The sequence below is a fragment of the Carcharodon carcharias genome, chromosome 14 (assembly GCF_017639515.1).
Source record: "Carcharodon carcharias isolate sCarCar2 chromosome 14, sCarCar2.pri, whole genome shotgun sequence".
In the NCBI taxonomy this organism is placed as follows: domain Eukaryota; kingdom Metazoa; phylum Chordata; class Chondrichthyes; order Lamniformes; family Lamnidae; genus Carcharodon; species Carcharodon carcharias.
Window position 1 is genome coordinate 118,269,009 of NC_054480.1, and position 21,982 is coordinate 118,290,990.

The 21,982-nt window shown below is 41.8% G+C and overlaps 1 protein-coding gene across 1 annotated transcript; it reads left to right on the forward strand.

Moving 5' to 3' along the window:
* Window positions 1-373: 373 nt before the first annotated feature.
* On the forward strand, window positions 374-21,071 carry ndufa11 (NADH:ubiquinone oxidoreductase subunit A11). The gene is made up of 4 exons (XM_041205030.1): window positions 374-520; window positions 8,926-9,018; window positions 12,770-12,892; window positions 20,891-21,071. The coding sequence occupies exons 1-4, from the start codon at window positions 442-444 to the stop codon at window positions 21,001-21,003; spliced, it is 408 nt and encodes a 135-aa protein (XP_041060964.1). The 5' UTR covers window positions 374-441; the 3' UTR covers window positions 21,004-21,071.
* The last annotated feature ends 911 nt before the right edge of the window (window positions 21,072-21,982 follow it).

A 21,982-nucleotide genomic window follows, 5' to 3' on the forward strand; every position in this document is an offset into this window, starting at 1 on the left:
CTCCCTAACATCGCCTGCCTCAGTCCATCTGCTGCTGAAAGCCTAGCCGATGCATTTGTTGCTTTCAGGTTTGGCTATTCCAATGCTCTTCTAGCCAGGCTCTCAGTTTTCACCCACACTAAACTTCAACTCATCCAGAAACTCTGCCACCACAATTTTAACTCACATCCAGTCCAGCTCACTCATCACCCCAACATGGCTTCTTAGCTGGCAATGGTCTGTGAGTGGCCGAGAACACACACACATATCATGCAGCGGTGGGAGTTTGAACATCTACATCTTGCACTCCATGGCTCTTCCCATTGAAACTTAGGCTCTGACTGAGGAGCGCTTCATTGCGCATGGGCGCTGCTGGTCGCCCAGCTGGTCACGTGGGCACCGCTGTCATCTCGCGGTATTTGGCCGGTGTCCCGGGTGAGCCTGTCCTTGAGCCGCTCGGCGATGGGTTACTGGGATTCGGCAGATGGCGAGGAATGTTTCAGCAAAACCTGGGAGACTACTCGGGCCGGGGCTGGCCTCGGTGAGTGTTAGGCCCGGGCCAGGGATAACGGGAGGGCAAAGGATAGTTACCGAGCTAGGGGGAGGGTAACTCAACCTCACCTTTATATTTAATTGACCAAAGAGCCGGGGGCGGGGGCGGGGGGGGGGGGGGTGGTGGATGAGAAATCATTTCACGCTGGATTGCTTTGCTTGAAGAAATGCTGGAAACAGATTCAATGGTAATTTTCAAAGTGGAATTGGATAAATGCAGGGCCAGGCAGAGAAATCATGGGCCCTTGCTTCTCCTGTTTCTGGGCCCCTTCTCCCCTCCCCGCCCTTTAACCCTCCCCACATTGTGCATGATAATTTTCCCCTTTCAACTCATCAAACGATCACAGTTATAATCTCCATTGTTGGCATTTGCTTACAAATATCGTCTGATATATATGCAGATAAAAGCAAAAAACTGCGGGTGCTGGAAATCCAAAACAAAAATAAAAACACCTGGAAAAACACAGCAGGTCTGGCAGCATCTGCGGAGAGGAACGCAGTTAACATCTGTAAGATTCTTCATCAGAACTAAGTAAAAATAGAAAAGAGGTGAAATATAAGCTGGTTTAAGGGGGGGGGGGTGGGACTGGTAGAGCTGGATAGAGGGCTAGTGATCGGTGGAGATAGACAGAAGAACAAAGGGGTGTTGAAGGTGGTGATATTATCTAAGGAATGTAATAATAGGTGACATTAAGGGTAGAAAGCAGGACGAGCAAGGTACAAATAGCCCTAGTGGGGGTGGGAGGGATCGAAATAGGCTAAAAGGATAAAACAATGGATGGAAATACATTTAAAAATAATGGAAATAAGTGGGAAAACAATCTATATAAATTATTGGAAAAAAGGGGGATCGGAAAGGGGGTGGAGAGAGTTCATGATCTAAAATTGTTGAACTCGATATTCAGTCTGGAAGGCTGTAAAGTGCCTAATCAGAAGATGAGGTGCTGTTCCTGCAGTTTGCATTGAGCTTCACTGGAACAATGCAGCAGGCCGAGGACGGACATGTGGGCATGAGAGCAGGGTGGAGTGCTGAAATGGCAAGCGACAGGGAGGTCTGGGTCATGCTTGCGGACAGACTGAAGGTGTTCCGCAAAGCGGTCACCCTGTCTGGTTTGGTCTCTCCAATGTAGAGGAAACTGCATTGGGAGCAGCGAATGCAGTTGACTAAATTGAGGGAAGTGCAAGTGAAATGCTGCTTCACTTGAAAGGGCCTTTGGACGGTGAGGAGAGGGGAAGTAAAGGGGCAGGTGTTGCACCTTCTGCGGTTGCATGGGAAGGTGCCGTGGGAGGGGTTTGAGGTGTAGGGGGTGATGGAGGAGTGGACCAGGGTGTCCCGGAGGGAACGATCCCTGTGGACTGCTGCCGGAGAGGGGGGCTGGTGAAGGGAAGATGTGTTTGGTGGTGGCATCATGCTGGAGTTGGCGGAAATGGCGGAGTATGATCCCTTGAATCTGGAGGCTGAAGGGGTGATAAGTGAGGACAAGGGGGACCCTATTATGGTTCTGGGAGGGAGAGGAAGGTGTGAGGGTGGATGTGCGAGAGGTGGGCCCGACACGGTTGAGGGCCCTTTCAATGACCGTGGGTGGAAAACCTCGGTTAAGGAAGAAGGAAGACGTGTCAGAGGAACGGTTTTTGAAAGTGGCATCTTTAGAACAGGAGACGGAGGTGAAAGAATTGAGAGAATGGGGTGGAGTCCTTACAGGAAGCGGGGTGTGAGGAGCTGTCGTTGAGGTAGCTGTGGGAGTTGGTAGGCTTGTAATGAATATTGGTGGACAGTCTATCAGCAGAAATTGAAACAGAGAGGTCAAGGAAGGGAAGGAAAGTGTCAAAGATGGACCATGTGAAAATGATGGAGGGATGGAAATCGAAAGCAAAATTTATATAATTTTTCCAGGTCCCGACAAGAGCATGAAGCAGTACCGAAGCAATTATCGATGTACCGGAGAAAGAGTTGTGTGAGGGGCTGGTGTAGACTGGAACAAGGAATGTTCCACATACCCCATAAAGAGACAGGCATAACTGGGGTCCATGCGGGTACCCATAGCCACACCTTTTATTTGGAGGAAGTGAGAGGAGTTTAAAGAGAAATTGTTTAGTGAAAGAACAAGTTCAGCCAGACGGAGGAGAGTAATGGTGGATGGAGATTGTTTGGGCCTCTGTTCGAGGGAGAAGCGGAGAGCCCTCAGACCATCCTGGTGGGGGATGGAGGTGTAGAGGGATTGGATGTCCATGGTGAAGAGGAAGCGGTTGGGGCCAGGGAACTGGAAATTGTTAATATGATGTCAGGTGTCAGAGGAATCACGGATGTAGGTGGAAAAGGACTGGACAATGGGAGAGAGAATGGAGTCAAGATAGCTAGAAATGAGTTCCGTGGGGCAGGAACCGGCTGACACAATCGATCTGCCGGGACAGTCCTGTTTGTGGATTTTGGGTAGGAGGTAGAAGCGGGCCGTCCGAGGTTGGGAGACTGAGGTTGGAAGCTCAGGTGTGGAAGGAAGATCTCCAGAGGAGATGAGGTCAGTAACAGTCCTGGGAACAATGATATATATGTAGCATGGGTCATTAATATTGAGAGTAGCAAAGATATAATGCAGTGTTAGTTTGTGTACATCCTATAGGTGATCCCAATGTGACAATTAAACAAACCACAAAGTACACATTTTAGTTTAACAGCATCATGCAATATTGTTAATGTAACAGGAAAATGTCCCATTAGTTATTTATAACACTGCAGATGATAACACTGATTTTGGTGACTGCCTCATTGACATGCTCTATACATTGCAATATATGTATATGGTGATAGCAAATTCAAATTTTGGGGGAAAAGCTTCAATACTTGCAAACCAGATTGCAAGATAACCTTTCAGGTTTTGTTTTCTATGTTTTGACCACCTGTCCTGTATAGAAAAGGAAGACAGTTTCCATGCTCCAGCTCACACTGTTTCATTGTTGGAGAGTTGTAGAAGGGAAAGAGGAAGAGAGTTGTGGGGGATGGATTTGTGGCTAGAGGAGGAGAGGGGACGGTTCCATTCATGTGCTGCTGCCTAAACGCTCTCCTTTGTCCCTGGAGACTGTCACAGCTACTCACTCACCTTGCTCAGGATATCTCCGTATCGCTAGAAGTGAAGTTCCCAATTCCCTGGGAGTGGTGAGTGCTGCAGATGTGGACAACAGCCGGGTCAACCCTGGCATGAGGCTGAGTGACTGCTTCTCTGGTCTTGCTCCACCCTTGTTACCAGCGGAGACTCCCTGCTGTTCTTTCATTTTCTGATTCTTCTCTTTGGCCTCCCAGAGATGTTGTCACAAATCGTTAAGTGCAGTTGAAAGACTCCTGCAGTGTGGCCTTAACCTTTTGCTGTTGAAAACCCTGATGATTTGTAATAGGTATACAAACAATTATGCCAACAGAAACGCTGTTCTGCGAATCTCCCCAGTGCTGGTCCCTGAAGAATATTCAAAAGTTCAAAAACCCAATTACTTATCTGATTCCCTTGAAACTATAAACAGACTAGTTTTGATTCCATCACTGGCCCTCTATCCAGCTCTACTTGTCCCACTCCCCTCAACCAGCTTATATTTCACCACATTTCTATATTTCCTTAGTTCTGATGAAGAGTCATATGGACTCGAAATGTTAACTGTATTCCTCTCTGCAGATGCTGTCAGAGCTGCTGAGTTTTTCCAGCTATTTTTGTTTTAGTTTCGATTCCAGTTGTTTTAACCACCCCCTGCCCCCAAAGGATACCTGCAAAAATGAAAGCCCAGGAGATCATTGCTGCTCTGTGTCTCATCCCTGCGTGTATTTTCATATTAACTTTCATCCATCTCTAGCACAATGTTGCTAATGGAGATTATGGATGACGGAGGCTTTATTTCCTACCCTTCCTCTCATGCTCTCGCTCTCTCCACACCAACCCCCCTCTCCATTGGCTTCACCATCTCTAAAAGTACGCTTCCTTTTCTGATCAGCCTTTTTTTCCCATGTGTTGAGTGCATAAATCCTGAAGTAATTGGGTTTAAAATAAAATCTATATTCACTGAAGGTTATTAGAAGAATTTTGGAGACCAATGCACAAGAGGGAGAAGCAGGATTTGTTTTTGAAGGAGCAGCTCTGCCTTTCCCACACCTGCTGTTGCTCCAATCACTGCTCCACTGTCAGTTCAACCTTTGGGCAGCTTTGTGATTGACCGGTTTAAAAAATATCGGAATCACGAAGCTGCCCAGATGTTGGAAGCAGCAGCGCAACAACTCAGTGAAACTGACCTGAAAGACCGGCTTTTGAAAAAAATAGCAACTGTCAGATTTACAGTTCTGATTTTTTTTTTAAAGCTAGTTTGTCAGACCTGAAGCTCTCACTGCTCAGTTTCCATTTACAAGAACTCCATTTAGGACGTCAAGCCTGGACTCCTCTAACCTCTGGTCCTGGTGTTTTATACCAGATGCACCTCACTCCTGGGTCCTGGATAAATACATAAGGGGTAAAGCATTGCAGGGCTAAGTGGGGGAGGGGGGTGGGATCAGATTGGATAGTTTTTTCAAAGCAAAAACAAAAACAGAATTACCTGGAAAAACTCAGCAGGTCTGGCAGCATCGGTGGAGAAGAAAAGAGTTGACGTTTCGAGTTTTTTCAAAGACCTGGCAGACACAATGGCTGAATTTTTTCTTTCATGGGATTTGGGTGTCACTGGCAAGGTCAGCATTTATTAGCCACCCTTAATTGCCCTTGTTCTATGAGCTTTCTAGGCCATTTCAGAGGACAGTTAAGAGTCAACCGCATTGATGTGGGTCTGGAATTGCATGTAGGTCAGACCGGGCAAGGATGGTAGATTTCTTTATCTAATGGACATTAGTGAACCAGATAGGTTTTTACAACAATCAGCAGTAGTTGTCGCCATTACTGAGACTGATTTTATAATTCCAGATTTATTAATTGAATTTAAATTCCACTGATTGTGTGCTGTCAGATTGCTTGTCCATTACCAGTCTAGGATGAATCAATGTTTACTCCAGTTAAACATTGTGAAGCCAACATCCTTCAGCTCCCATCACGTAGCCTGTATCCTTGCCATTGATTTGTCACACCCAGGTGCAACTATTTCTGTACTTTCCTGGCCATTTGCTAGACCCAATAAACTTTCACTCATTTGCCTGTATCTAATCCCACCCCAGCACCCAGTGGTGAAATGTTTTCACTCTGGGGGTCTTGAGTCTTTGGAACACTCTTCTTGAAAAGGAGGTGGAAGCAGAGTCTTTGAATATTTTTTTAGGGCAGAGATGGATAGATTCTTGGTAAGCAAGGGGGTAATAGGTTATCCCGGGTAGGTGGGATGCAGATTTCAGGTTACTATAAGATCAGCCATGATCTTATTAAATGGCGGAGCAGAGTCGAGGGCCTTCTGCTCCTTGTTTGTTTGCAACACCTGTGCATTTGCTGACCTACATTTCCTCCAGGTCCTCAATATCTCAAAGTTAAAATTCTCATGTTTCACTCCTTTCATGGCCTTGCCTCTCATTATCCACCCTTTCTCTATTATTTTGCCTGAGACCCCCAGTACATTCACCCCTTGCAAGCTTAAAACTATATTGGGATCCTGGGAAGCATGCATACATGATGAATAGAATGTGTATCAATTAGATAGTTTGCAGCCTAAAGATAATGGGTGGATTGATCAACTGAACCATGAAATGGTAGGGTACCAGTAAAGGCAAGTCTTAATCATAAAATCATAAGAAATAGGGGTCAGGAGTAGGTCATTCAGACCCTTGAGCCTGCTCTACCATTCAGTAAGATCAAAGCTGACCTGATTGTGGCCTTAACTCCACTTTTGTGCCACCTGCCCATAACTCTCGACTCCTTTGTAGATCAAAAAGCTGCCTAACTCCTCCTTGAATGTATTCAATGACCCACCCTCCACTTCTCCCTGGGGAAGAGAATTCCAAAGATTAATGACTTTCTTCAGAAGAAATTCCTCTTCATCTCTGTTCTAATGAGAGACTCCGTATTTTTAAACTGTGCCCCCTAGTTCTAGATTCCCCTACGAGAGGAAGCATCTCAGCATCTACAATCTTATATGTTTCAATAAGATCATCTTTCCATTCTTCTAAGCTCTAATGAGTATAAGGCCTAACCTGCTGAACCTTTTCTCTTCAGAAAATTCTTTCGGTCCCAGGAATCAGCTTAATGAACATTCTTTGAACTGCTAATACAAGTATATCCCTCCTTAACTAAGAAGACCAAACTTTACACAGCACTCTAGGTGTGATCTCTCAAACTCCCTGTACAGTTCCAACAAGACTTGCCTGCTTTTATACCCCACTCCCCTTGTAATAAAGACCAACATTCCATTTGCCTTCCAAAATTGCTCACTGTACCTGCATGCTGACTTTTTGTGATTCATGTACAAGGACACCCAGATCCCTCTGTGCTGCAGCATTCTGCAGTGTCTCCTCTCACCATTTAAATAATCTGATTTTCTATTCATCCCATCAAAGTGGACAACTTTGTGTTTTCCCACATTATACTCATCTGCTAAACTTTTACCCACTCACTTAACTGACCTTTATCCCTTTGTAGATTCTTTGTGTCCTCCTCACAACTTGTTTTCCTACCGATCTTTGTATTGTCAGCAAATTTGGCTGCAATACACCTAGTCCCTTCATCCAAATTGTTAATATAGATCATAAATATTGCTGAAAAAAGAGATTGGCAAGTGGTGTTGCCAAGCAAGTGCTTGGCAGTTAACTTTCAGAAACCATCAGTGGTGCATTCTCCAAGGCAATGTTGCTTACCAACCAATCAGCACTCTCTTCACATACAGTATAAATTGTTGTTTTTAGCCTTATATTTGTATTCTTGCAAGTGTCCTGATAAGTGCAAGGTGAAAAACTTAGACATGTCTCCTTTTATTTCAGCAATACTCAAGTTCTGTACTACCAAATGACTAGATCATAAATAGTTGAGGCCCCAGCCCTGATCCCTCTGGCACTCCTTTTAGTTACAGTTTGCCAGCCTGAAAATGACATATTTATCCTGGCTCTGTTTTTGGTTAGTTAGCCAATCTTTATCTCTGCTAATTTCCATGAGCTCTTATCTTGTGCAGTAACCTTTTATGTGGCACCTATTGAAAGCCTTTTGGAAATCCAAATACACTACATCTATGGTTCCCCTTTATCCACCCTGCTTGTAACATCCTCAACGAACTCACAAAACCATGTTGGCTCTGCCTGATTTGTATTATGATTTTCTAAATGTTTTGCCGCTACTTTCTTAGTATTGATTCTAGCATTTCCCAATGACAGTTGGGCTAATTTGCCTGTAGTCTCCTTCCATTTTTGGTTTTCCAATTTGCAGATCAGAATCTAGTGAATTTTGGAAGATTGTAAACAATGCATCCACTATCTCTGCAGCCACTTCTTTTAAGACTCTTAAGGTGCAGGCCATCAGCTCTAGGGGACTTGTTCAGCTTTTTGTCCCATTAGTTTTCCTAGTACTTAGCGATAGTGATTGTTTTAAGTTCCTCCCTCCATCTTGCTGCGATTTTCTACTATTCTTTGGGATGTTTTTGGTGTCTTCTATTATGAAGACAGATACAAAATATTTGTTCAAAGACCCTGCCATTTCCTTGTTTCCCTTTATTAATTCCCCAGTCTCCTCCTCTCAGGGACAAATACTTAGTTTAATCTTTTCCTTTTTATATACTTTTAGAAGCCTTTATTGTCTTTTTTTATTTCTTGCTAGTTTTTCTGTCTCTTTATAGTCATCCTTTGCTGGTTCTGAAGTTTTCCACATCTTTTGGCCTACTTCTAATCTTTGCAGCATTGTAAGCCTTTTTCTTTTGAAGGCATCCTTAACTTCCTTAGTTATCCTTCTCATAGACTCTTTCGTTCTCAATGGAATATATTTTTGAGAGTTACGAAATATCCTCTTAAATGTCTGCCACTGCTTCTTTACCATCTTACCTTTTAACCCATTTTTCCATTCTACTTTAGCCATCTCTGTCTTCTTACCCTTGTAATTGCCTATATATATGTTTAACACTGCAATCTTGCACGTGATCAAGAACCCTGTGTGTGTTGATTAGATGGAATGCACCCTGTAGTTTTTTTTCCAGTTAGATTAACCACTTAGCCATATGATTTATTGCATCTGAAGGGGAGGTAAAACTTAATATCCAAAACCTGATGATTGTGGGTAACATTGGGAAATTTTGTGGTCCATGCAGTCAGGGATGCCAGTTTAATCTGTTTCTATTATCTGAAAGCTGTTCAAAGGGCTACAGTAACTAACTTCCTGTGGTGGTGAAACTTGTGTAGTAATAGGACAATCATTCTCTACAGAATGTCAGACCTTGTTGTGATTATTATCTTATTTTTGTAACTTCTCTTTATAGGCCTCGTTGGCTCAGCCTATCATATTGTTGCATTGCCGCCTACAAATGCTGTTGAAGCATTGCAGAGAGCAACCAATGGCACCTTAACTATGGGTAAGGACATATTTGTTTATGGTACAGCCCAGTCCAATATTATTTGCGAAGAAGTTTGCTTCACTCATTATCATTCTCAGGAGCTTTCATTATTTTACTTGTGTACTGTGTGTACTCTGGACGCTTGTGACCTTGGGGAATGTAGCTTTATTGGGCTGCATGCATCCTTAGGAGGCACTGCCTCTCTCTGGGGTGCTTGAATGCCAAGGCCATCATGGTCTGCCGTGGAGCAGTATGATATCACAACAAAAGAGAAGTTAAACACAGTTTACCTCGAATATAAAAGTAGCAGTGAAGCTAAAGATAAACAGTTAAGTATTAAGAAAGAGAAATGGGAGCATTATATTGAGTGCACTTCTTGAACATGGATGTGGCATATAAATCAGGACTCCTGATCACTTCAATAGTTTTGCTGACTTCTCTTGTGCCAACAGTGTTGCTGACATGTGATCAACATAATTGCAGCTTTAGGCAGTGAGGCAGCAGGAGAACTGCTGGTAACTGTTAAAACAGATGTCAGGAGCCTTGCATCAGCAATGATATTATGGGAACAAAGTAGATAATGGCAACAGACTTGAAGGAGTTGAGGAAAGTTTCTTTTTCACTGGCCCTTGGAATACGGGGGTAGGTCACAAACTCGTTTATTGCTCATCCCCAATTGCCATCTTTTTGAGCCACTGCAGTCCATGTGGTGTTGGTATAGGGAGGGAGTTCCAGGTTTTTGACCTAACAGTGTAAGAATGATGATAAAGCTCCAAGTTAGGATAGTGGGTGACTTGAAGGGAAACAGCAGGCTGGTGGGATTCCCATGCACCTGTCCCCGTTGTCCTTCTGGATGGTAGAAGTTATGGATTTGGAATATGCTGTTGAAGAAGGCTTGATGAGTTGCTGCACTGCATCTTGTAGATAGTGGCAGCAGCATGTACTATGTCGGTGGTGGAGGGAATGAACGTTTAAGGTAGTGCATAGGGCGCCAGTCAAGTGTGTTGCTTTATCTTCGCTTCTTGAATTGTTAGAGCTGCACTTTCCAGACAACTGGAGAGCATTCTATCACATTCTTGACTTGTGCCTTATAGATGGTGGACAGGCTTTGGAGGAAGTTAGGAGGTGAGTTACTCACTGAAGAGTTACTGGCCTCCAACCTGCTTTTGTAGCCACAGAATTTATATGGCTTGTCCATTAAGTTTCTGGACAGTTATCCTCCAGGTGTTGATAGTGAGGAATGTCTAGTGAAGGTGTTAAATTTTCTGTTGTTGGAGATGTTCATTGCCGAGCACTCATGTTGTGAATTTATTTATTTATTTGTTCAAGAGATGTGGGTGTTGCTGGCTCTGGCCATCACTTATTCACCATTCCTAATTACCCTTGAGAAGGTGGTGGTGAACTGCTAAAGTCTCTGTGGCATAGATACACTCACAGTGCTGTTAGAAAGGGAGTTCCAGGAATTTGACCCAGTGACAGTGAAGGAACTTGCCACTTATCAGTCCAAGCCTGAATATTGTCCAGGTCTTGTTGCCTGCTGACATGGACTATTTCAGTTTCTGAAGAGTTGTGAATGGTACTGACACTGCAATTATCAGCAAACATCCCCACTTCTGATGTTATGTTGGAGGGAAGGTCATTGATGAAGCGGTTCTGCTGCAGTGAGACCGGTGGTTGATGCCAATACTGTGGAATGAAGAGATAAAGTAGTATAATTAAGTGTTGGAACAGAAGGAGATTGAGGAGAAGATGGTTAGCTTAATGGCAGAAATATGTGCTGAGGTCCAAGGAGGAAATGGAGAGACAAGATGCATTTAAGCTCTGAATCATTACCGCAGGTCAGAGGGTGGACTTCATTAAGTGTATCAATTATTAAATAATATAGATATATTATGTAGATCTAGATTATTCAAGTCTACCAAGAATGCAAGATTAAAGGACGTAGCTAGAATTTTAAAAAATTCTTTCACAGGATATGGGCGTCGCTGGCTAGGCCAACATTTATTGCCCATCCCTAATTCCCCTCAAGAAGGTGGTGGTGAGCCCGTGTCTTGACCCACTGCAGTCCATGTGATGTAGGTACACCCACATGGCTTTTAGGAAGGGAGTTCCAGGATTTTGACTTAGCGAAAGTGAAGGAACAGCGGTATAGTTCCAAGTCAGGAAGGTGTGTGACTTAGAGGGGAACTTGCAGGTAGTGGTGTTCTGATGTTCTGCCACCCTTGTCCTTCTTGGTGGTAAAGGTTGTTGGTTTGGAAGATGCTGTCGAAGAAGCCTAGGTGAGTTGCTGCAGTGCATCTTGTAGATGGCACACTGTGCGTCAGTGGTGGAAGGAGTGAATGTTTATGGATGAGATGCCAATCAAGCGGACTGTTTTCTCGTGAATGGTGTCAAGCTTCTTGAGCTCCATTCATCCAGGCCAAGTGGCGAGTATTCCATCACAATCCTGAACTGTGCCTTGTGGATGATGGACTGGTTTTGGGGAGTCAGGAGGTGAGCCACTTGCCACAGAATGCCCAGCCTCTGACCTGCTTTTGTAGCTACAGCATTTATACAACTGGTCTAGTTCGGTTTCTGGTCAATTGTAGCCCCCCAGGATGTTGCTGGGGGGAATTAAGCAATGGCAATGGCATTGTATGTCAAGGGGAAATGGCGGGATTCTCTCTTGTTGGAGATAGTCATTGCCTGGCATTGTGTGGTGCAAATGTAGCTTGCAACTTATCAGCCCAAGCCTGAATGTTGTCCAAGTCTTGCTGCATTTGAACATGGACTGCTTCAGTATCTGAGGAGCCATGAATGGTGCTGAGCATTGTGCTGTCATCAGTGAACATCCCCACTTCTGACCTTATATTGGAGGGAAGGTCATCGATGAAGTAGCTGAAGATGGTTGGTCCTAGGACACTACTCTGAGGAAGTCCTACAGAGAGACCCTGCAACTGAGATGACTGATCTCCAACAACCGCAACCATCTTCCTTTGTGCTAGGTATGACTGCAACCAGTGGAGAGCTTTCCCCTGATTCCCACTGACTCCAGTTTTGCTTGATGTCATACTCGGTCAAATGCTGCCTTGATGTCAAGGGCAGTCACTGTCACCTCACCTCTGGAGTTCAGCTCTTTTATCCATATTTAGGCCAAAACTGCAATTAGGTCAGGGCCTGAGTGAGCAGCTTATTTCTGAGTAAGTTCTGCTTGAAAGCACTGTTGACAGTTCCTTCCATGACTTTGCTGTTGACGATTCCTTTCATTGCTTTGCTGTTAAGTGTAAATTAAAGTTAGAACAATTAGCATTAAACTTTTAAAGCCTGATGAATATTCTTATTGGTTTGCTAAGCAAAGTAATAAAGACAAAAAAATTTGGATCATTTAAAATACTCGAGGATGCCATGATGGGAAGAAAGACTTTTGTTGCAAGAGATGAAATTTTTCTATGTTGCATAAGAACATAAAATCCAGAAAGAGAAAAGACATTTCAGATGATCAAGCCTACTTTATCCAGAGTATGATGATAACGGAATATTGTCTTACACTGCCTGTGGATCTACAACTTGAAGGGATGCTAATTTCTTTTGCTGACTTCCTCATAAATCTTATTGTGTTATATCTTCAATCTTTCTTCACAGTAGATTGTAATCTGGCTAATTTTTACCGGTGCCATTTGATCAAAAGCCTAGTGTAATTAGCAATTACCTCATGCTTTTTTTCTTGTTTATTTTGAGGGTTTTATGTTGAGAAATGTAACAAGATCATGTCTGTTTGCTTGCCTTTTAGCTGCTCTTGGTGCAATTTTTGGAGTGACCACTTGCCTAACTGCGCAAATCCGAGAAACAGAAAATGATCCATTGAATTATTTCATTGGAGGTTGTGCTTCAGGAATTTTTCTTGGAGTGAGAGGTGAGTGCTTGTCACAGCTGTCAGATAGTGTTAGACTTTTTCTGGAAATTTCTGATAAGGTTCTGAAAAGTGATACAGTCAAAAGATAATATTTCTCTTTAAAGATTTTAAACATTGCTAAAAAACTCATTCGCGTTAACTTCTATATTTCTGTGGCGTTTTTTTGTGGGCAGAAGGTGATAAAGGGAAAGAGCGCACAAACATAAGAGTGCACCAGCAAATAAGGCTAGAGTATGGAAAAATGGTGAAAAAACAAAATTAAAAGCTCTTTACAAATGCTGCATGCATTCAGATAACAAGATCGATAGCACAAATGGAAATAAATGAGCATGATATGATAGCCATTACAGAGACATGGCTGTAAAGTGACTACAGTTGGGACCTGAATATTCAAGGGTATTTGGCATTTTGGAAGGACAGTAAGAAAGGATAAGGAGGTGGGCTGCCTCTGTTAATAAAGGATGGGATCAGTACAGCAGTGAGAACTGCATCATTGAAAATATCCAAGGCTGAGTTAGAAAGATTTTTGATGTACAGAGGAGTCGAGGGTTTTGGGGGACAGGCAGGAAAGTGGAGATAAGGCCAGAATTGGATCAATCATGATCTTACTGAATGGTGGGGCAGGCTTGAGGAGCTGAGTGGCCTACTCCTATTCTGATGATCTTATGATAATTATGTTTCTCTGGTTAAAGGACATTGAGCTTACTTTCCAGTTTTGTCACCTAGTTGCCACTTCAGCACTCCAAGCTCTGCATTAAGTTAGGCAGATGGAAGGTGTTTCAGTGGAAGTACATTGTAGTGGAACAAATCATAATTCAGTTAGATTTAGCATGGTTAAGGAAAAAGACAGAGAGACCAGGGCCAGGATTTTCCAGCTGGTCGGCAAGCGGGGGCAGTTGTGGAGCCGCCCACGATTGGCTCCGTGCTGCAATTTCATGTGGGCAGGCCAATTAAGGCCCGCCCTGCGTGGATCACAAGTGGTAGTACTGAGCACTACCTGTGTTGGCGGGGGGAGGAGGGAGAGTCTGGTCCTGCCCCTTTCGTGCATGCGCGCGAAAGAGTGCTTCTATCTCCCTGAGTCACGGAGCTGCCTTAGGGAGATCGGAGTGCTTTTTAAAACAATAGATAAGGACATTTAATGAAACGTCCCCTCATGTGGCTGTGTCACTTGAGATGGGACATGTTTTTATTTTCAAAATAAAGTTTTTATTTCATCAGTATAAGCTTTAGGAAACCTCATCTCGCTTGTGGATGAGGTTTCCTAAAAGACATAAAGGCTGCTTGGCCTTTTCGCTTGCCTGCCATCCGCAAGGTTGGATGGGCAGTGTAAAATTCAACTTAATTACCTCATTAATGGCCTTAATAGGCTTTTCAATTATCGGTGGGCATACAGCTGACTCCCCTGCGCCCGCCGAACGAAGAGTCGCGTGAGTTTGTGGTGACGTCGGAACACACGCCCGCGTCATCACCCATCATTTTACGTTCCAGCGTGTCGGCTGCGTGCCCGCACGCCAAATGTAAAATTCTGCCCCAGGAGTAAAATTTCTTAATTGGGGAAAGGCCAAGCTGAGGCGTGATTTAGGAAAAGTAAATTGGAAACAGCTAGTTGGAGGTAAATCTCAGTCTGAGCATTGGGAGACATTCAAGGATGAGATACTGAAGGTTCAGAATAAATATGTTTCCACAGATTGAAAGGGTGAGACTCTGAAATCTAGACCCATCTGAATGTCAAAGAGCAGAGTAGGTTAAGACAAAAATGGAAGGTTATATTGCAAAAAGCCTGGCAGTGTGGAGTAAATGCAGGGGTGAAATTAGAAAGGAAATTAGGAAAGCAGAGAGGGCATGAAAAAATATTGACAAGTAAAATCAGAGGAAACCCAAAGATGTTGTATAAAAACATAAAGTGCAAGAGGTTAACTAAGGAAAGAGGGCCTATTAGAGATCCAAAAGGTAACCTGTGCACGGATGCAGATGATGTGACCTGGTTCTTAATGAATTCTTTGTATCTTGTGTTCACTAAAGACATAGACATCGTAGTTAAGGATGAGGAGTGTGAAATATTGGATGGGATAAGCATGGCGAGAGCAGAAATATTAAGGGGTCTAGTGTCTTTGAAAGTTGATAAATCACCAGGTCCAGGTGAAATGTAACCCATGCTATTAAGAAAAGCAGGGGAGGAAATAGCAGAAGCCACAGACCATCATTTTCCAATTCTCTCTGGCTTCCGGCATGGTTCCCAACCATGTGCCAACACTGCACCATTATTTAAAAATGGATAGACCAAATAGCTACAGGCCAATCAGGCTGATCTCAACGATAGACAAATTATTGGAAAAAATTCTGAGGGGCCATATAAATCATCAGTTGCATTAAAACATGCTGACTCTGCCTAATCATATTGTGATTTTTCAATAGTTTGTTACTATGTCCTTAATACGAGATTTTAATGTTTTTCCTACTACTGATTGCTGATTGCCCTACAATTTCCTGTTTCTGTCTCCCCCTGCCCCCTTCCCTTTTTTTTGAGTGGCTGGATTATATTTGCTATCTTGCACTCCAATGAGATATCCAGAATTACACAGGATTCTAGAAAGATCGAAACCAATGCACCCATTACCTCTGCAGCTACTTCTTTTAAAATCCTAGGGTGTAGGCCATCAGATCTAGGAGCTTTTCATCTCAATTTATTCAGTACTTCTCTTTACTAATTAATTACTTTGAGTTTTTGAACTCTCATTAGACTCTTTGATTCTCCCCTATTTTCAGTGTCTACTAATGTAAAGACAGACGCAAAATATTGTTTCAACATTGCTACCATTTCTTTCTTTCCCCATTATAATTTCTCTCATTTTTGCCTCTAAGGCACCACATTTGCTATCACTATCCTCTTCCTTTTTACATACTTGTAAAAACTCTTACAAATCTGTTTTTATAATTCTTGCTAGCTTACTCAATCCTATTTTCTCCCTCTTTATCAATTTCTTCGTCATTCTTTGCTGACATATAAAACATTCCCAATCCTTAAAGTCAGTGCTCACTTTGCCAAGATTGTAAGCTGCTTCTCTTAATCTAGTACTATCCTTAAATTCTCTATTTAGCAATGCTTGTAATACTTTTTGTGAGAATTTACCCTAGGGGAAAGTACATTTGTTGGGAAATATGAATTCTTTCTTTAAATGTTTATCATTGTTTATCTATTGTCATATCTTTTTAATCCAATTTCCCAATCGACTCAGACAAGCATCCACCTCCCCCCATAAATCCATAGTTGGCTTTGTTTAAATTTAAGATCCTAGGTTTGGTCTTAAGGACAAGTATTATTGTCAGGGGACTATCTTACCTAGTGAGGAGTGGATAGATTACCATTTCTTTGGCTTACCTTTTAAACAATACTAGAAACATCTTCATGGATCTAGATCTTGAATTAGACCAGTAAAGTGTTTGTGTCACTACTCCAAACAAAGAAATAGCAGCCAGCACATTCCTTGCTTTGTACTTGGGTCTTGCTAGTACCTCAACTGATCGCAGTAGATCTCGGAAAGTTGTTTACAGCAGCTTGGTGTGACTGGTGTGATGACTGTGCAAAAGGTGTGCGTGAGTGGTTCAATTTAGAAATAACCAGCAGGTGGTCTCAGCAAGTTTTTGGGATTGACAGAGAAGGTTTCCTACTCTCTCTAATTCTGCAGTTATGGCACTTGTAGATTGCTTGGACTCCTTTGACAGAACAACAGTTGATTTCTTAATACCTTCTTCTTTGTCCTCCTTGGCCAAGAACCCTCTTGGGTTTCTCAGAGTTCTTCCTAGGTTTCTGCACATAAAGGCTGTTTGAGAATAGCCATTTTATGCAGTTCCTAAACTTAATGGCTACTGTGTTAATTTCAATGAAAGATTTTTCCACCAGACAAAGAAGTTAATTATGTTGCGGTTCTGTGAAGTCCCTTCCTGTCTCCTGTTCCCTCAGAAGGTTTTTTTAGAATTCAATGGACATCCCTGGAGGGGTCTTTGCATTTTTAATAACTCTTTGTAGAGAGATGAATCTGACCAGGTTTGAATGAATGCCAGAAGGTGCCAAGTTGTCTGTCCATATTTCTGTTTTGAAAAAGACTTTTAAACTCAATGTAAAGATTTGAAAACAGAAATGTACCTTTAAAACAGTTGTTCTTAATTCTATTAAATTCCATTACAGAGTTTGAAGACAAATTATTAACCTAGTTAGGATATTGGCTGAGTGGAAGGAGGCAGAGTAGAGACAACGGCTCAATGAAATAAATGGCCTAATCGTGTTCTTATGTTGGCAAAGGATTCTGGCCTCCATTTGTAACTCCACTAGCAAGTGCCCAATTTCAGTTTGAGGCAAGTGTCTTAGAAACTGGTCATTTAAAACCCAGATTCATGATAATAAGTATGATATTGTGTAAAGGAATGGCAAAAAATTGGCAATGCCGCTTATCGTGTAAGTTGTCACCCCCTAATGGTAGTTTGCCTGTGAATATCGGGAGATTAGAGTCAGAGAAATGAACAGACTGGTAAGCAAGTGGCTTATGTGAGTTATTGAGGAGGTCTTTAACTTTTCTCAGTCTGAGGTAGAGGAAGGATATCTAATTGTTTTCTCTGTATAACGGGCAAATTTCTTTGCCAATCTTTTGGAACGCTACAAAGAGCTACAAATCTGGAGCTTGGGTATTTTTGCATTTCATCCTCCCAAAGAAGATAATTTATTAGTGAATTTGGCTAGCAAGTGGGATAGATTGAGATGAGCATGAAGCTCTGTCAGGAAGCATTTACGGATAACATTATTCAGCCTAACAAACTATCAATATAATCTGCATCTGTATTCTAGTTCATAGTCAATGAAAATGATGAACAACAGTAGTTCCAATGCAGAGCCTAATGGAGTCTCAATCCAATCCATTTCCATTAGCAACACTTTACATAGTTTTAATCAGTTATTGACCCAGTGTAGTAGCTCCTATAATCCAATGAAATCTACTGTTTCTTTTATCAATTAGCTGTCTGATGGTGCTTAATCATAGACCTTTTGAGAATCAAGGTCATTATATAAATTAAATTTCTTCATTCAACATTCTCGTCACTTCTTTAAATAATTCAATGTGAACTTGCATTCTGGTTCATTAATTTGTCGAACCATGTTGGGAATTTCTAATAGTGACTAAATGCTCTGTGATTATACATCACATCTGTTGCTTTCCAACAGCTTTCATGCCACTGAAGTCAAGCTGGTACACCTATAATTTATAGCATCCGTCCATGGATATCGATGAGATGTTGAATATTGGTCAGCTCCATTCATTTAAATGCACTAATATTATCCAAAAACCATCCAAAGGGTAGCTTGTGATGAGACAATTTTAGACCCACACCTATTCTGTTGTACTGAGACAGTGGTATCTCCTCAGCAATGAAAGCCATTGTAAGGTCTTTGGTCATATTTTTATCTTTGTCCCAATATACCACTCACTTGACTTTTAATTGCAATGGACTAATTTTCTGCCTGACTTCCCCACTTGGATCTTTTTATTTTTCCACATCTTTTCAGTATTGTCAATGTTGCATTAAAAAATTCTGAAAAATTTTAAATCAAAGAAGCAATGGTCTGCAATGAGATCGTTGAAGCCAAAAAACCTTTTCTGCCTCTTCAGTAATTGGCATAGATTTTTCTGTTTGAATTCAACTAATTCTTAAGTGTACATGTGCCAGTGTGTATAAGCCTGTATGGCAGTTACTCAGATTTCACTTGGTCTAAATATATGATAGAATTAAACAATATTACTGTTGGGTATTGAATGATCTCTATATAAAGTCAATAGGATCGATCACCAGAGTTCTGTTTGAATTGTGGCCCCCTGTTCGATTTTGGTAAGCAGACCTCCTGTCAAACTGACTAATCCCGAAAAGGACATTAGCTGAATTATTAGAATGATTGGGGATGTGGTGGGCTGTTTGACAAATTTGAGGTCATTCAGGATGGATACTGGCCTCAGAATTTTACCTTTTTAATTTTGTGCCTATTTTGAGGTTCTTGAATTGTATCATGTACAGTAGCCAGCAGTGGAACAAACTTTCTAGTAATAATCAGAAAGAGTGGTGAACAAATGTGTATTCCAGGGGCTCCCTGTAGTGACAAATGTGGAATTGGGAAATTTCCAATTGTGGCAATCCTCAGGTTTATTTAAAAAGAAGTATGAGTTTGAAGAGTATCTGAATTAACAGTTTATCCCAACGTCTTTTCTTCCAGTTGGATTTGAGAGCCATTTCTCTTGAGTTAAACTGGAGGGCTCACAATTGAAGGGCATTGATTAATGTTCAGTGGCTGACTGGTTGTTGACTGCTGTTCTTAATGTTGTCCACTAGATAGCACCAGATAGATGGTTTTGTGAACACTTATTTCTCATGATTTGTGATTTAACCAGTAACATTTGAAACTCTGCATGCTGATTTCTATGTCCCAGCTTGCTTTTGAAAAGCTTCCAGTATGCTTTAGTGTAATGGTATCTCATAGTATGAGCTCTGAGCATTTGTGATGTGGATACTACAAGATATACAAAAACAGAAATACCTGGAAAAACTAAGCAGGTCTAGCAGCATCGGCGGCGAAGAACAAAGTTGACGTTTCGAGTCCTCAGACCCTTCAACAGAACTAAGTAAAATAGGAGAGGGGTGAAATATAAGCTGGTTTTAGGTGGGGGGAGAGAAGTGGGGAGGGGGGGGTTGGTTGTAGGGACAAGCAAGCAGTGATAGGAGCAGATAATCAAAAGATGTCACAGACATAAGAACAAAGAGGTGTTGAAGGTGGTGATATTATCTAAAAGAATGTGCTAATTAAGAATGGATGGCAGACACGCAAGGTACAGATAGCTCTAGTGGGGGTGGGGTGACATAAGACTAAAAGGGCATAAAAGGTATATATTTAAAAATATTGGAAATAGGTGGGAAAAGAAAAATCTATATAAATTAATGGAAAAGACAAAAGGGAGGGGGAAGAAACAGAAAGGGGGTGGGGATGGAGGAGGGAGTTCAAGACCTAAAGTTGTTGAACTCAATATTCAGTCTGGAAGGCTGTAAAGTGCCTAGTCAGAAGATGAGGTGCTATTCCTCCAGTTTGCATTTGCATTGCCGACTAGGCACTTTACAACCTTCCGGACTGAATATTGAGTTCAACAACTTTAGATCTTGAACTCCCTCCTCCATCCCCACCCCTTTTCTGTTTCTTCCCCCTCTCTTTTGTTTTTTTCCAATAATTTATATAGATTTTTCTTTTCCCACCTATTTCCATTATTTTTAAATATAAACCTTTTATGCCCTTTTAGTCTTATGTCACCCCACCCCCACTAGAGCTATCTGTACCTTGCCTGTTCTGCCAGCCATTCTTAATTAGCACATTCTTTTAGATAATATCACCACCTTCAACACCTCTTTGTTCTTTTGTCTGTGACATCTTTTGATTATCTGCTCCTATTACTGCTTGCTTGTCCCTACAACCACCCCCCCACCTCTCCTCTCCCCCCCCCCCACCTTAAACCACCTTATATTTCACCCCTCTCCTATTTTTACTTAGTACTATTGAAGGGTCATGAGGACTCGAAACATCAACTTTGTTCTTCTCCGCCGATTGCTGCCAGACCTGCTGAGTTTTTCCAGGTATTTCTGTTTTTGTTTTGGATTTCCAGCATCCGCAGTTTTTTGTTTTTATCTCAAGGTTTCACGTATGTTGCTCTCTGTATTGTGTGTCCAGTTAATGCTTTTGAGTATGTGGTGATCTCTACTGAGTAGGTTCTGAATATTTCATGCTCTGCATTGGTGTACTATTTGTTTCAATAATGCAAGAAAGGACTTAACAATTTTAAAATCAGAAAAATGCTGACAATTCAGATCTGGCAGCATTTGTGTAGATAGAAATAGAGTTAATGTTTCAGGTTGATTACCTTTCATCAGAACTGTAATAATTTTAACACTAGAATGCCTTATCTCTTTCCACAGCTCACAGCTACATGACTGGTACTTCAGCCTGCCTTGGCCTTGGCGTAATTGCAGCTCTCACGAAGATGGGCAAGATGGAAGGTTGGCGCTTAGCAGGACCTCCCAAACTTTGAAAACAGCTCAAGCAGCACCAACTATTGTAATATACTGTATCCAGTCCAATAAAACAAATATAATTCTGCTTCACAGTGTCACTTCAAAACATAATGGTAAACTTTAGTCAAGTACATATGTGTTGGGTTTTGAAACAAGTTGTTAAATGAATGAAAGTAGCTTTAATATTTCAATTTTCAGTCTCTTTGATTTTTCTTTCCAGGACGTCTTTTGAAATGTGGGCTGATTGTGTTTTGTTTTCTCTCCTCCTTAAAATGTAGACTTATTGATAGAACATTTTTCCAGCCCCTCAGTGTCTCCGCCAAGTTGCCCTTCTTCCCTATTCAAACATTGATATTAAGGTGAGGCCTGTTTACACCTGGACTTATCTAACTAGAGCTTATGTCCATTTTTCCCCTTCCTCACTTGCCTAGGACCCTTGAGGCCAGTTGTACTGACCCACCTACAGTGGTGGTGTGGGAAGAGAGCCCTGCAGTTTTATATTGGGAAATGTGATTTTTCAAGGTCTTTGTTTCATTGCCCATTGCATTCGACATTAGTGTGATGACTCGTTAGTGCAATCTATTGCTGCTGGCTTAGCACTATTAACTAAACCCCCTCTTGGCAGTAGCCGGGCTGGGGAGTATCCTGGATTGTGACATTTTTCTATGTTTAAGGTGGTATATAAATGCAAGTTGTGGGAACTTATTTCAGCAGGCAAACAGGCAGAATATAATTACTGACCAGTTTTAAATGTTGCTGTTTGGTTAAGGAGACTGGAGACTTTTATTATATTTTTATTTTGATGCAGCTTAGAAATTGTTTCCTCATTTTGAAGGTATTCTTTCAGCTGTAAAATTTACATCTAACAAACACTTGTTTAGGACATAACCCAATGATCACTGTCAATTGCTATATTTCATTTTATATACATAGCACCTATCAGTTTAAATTTAAATCCATATAATAAAATAGTAGCTTGTTCTGACTGTCAACATC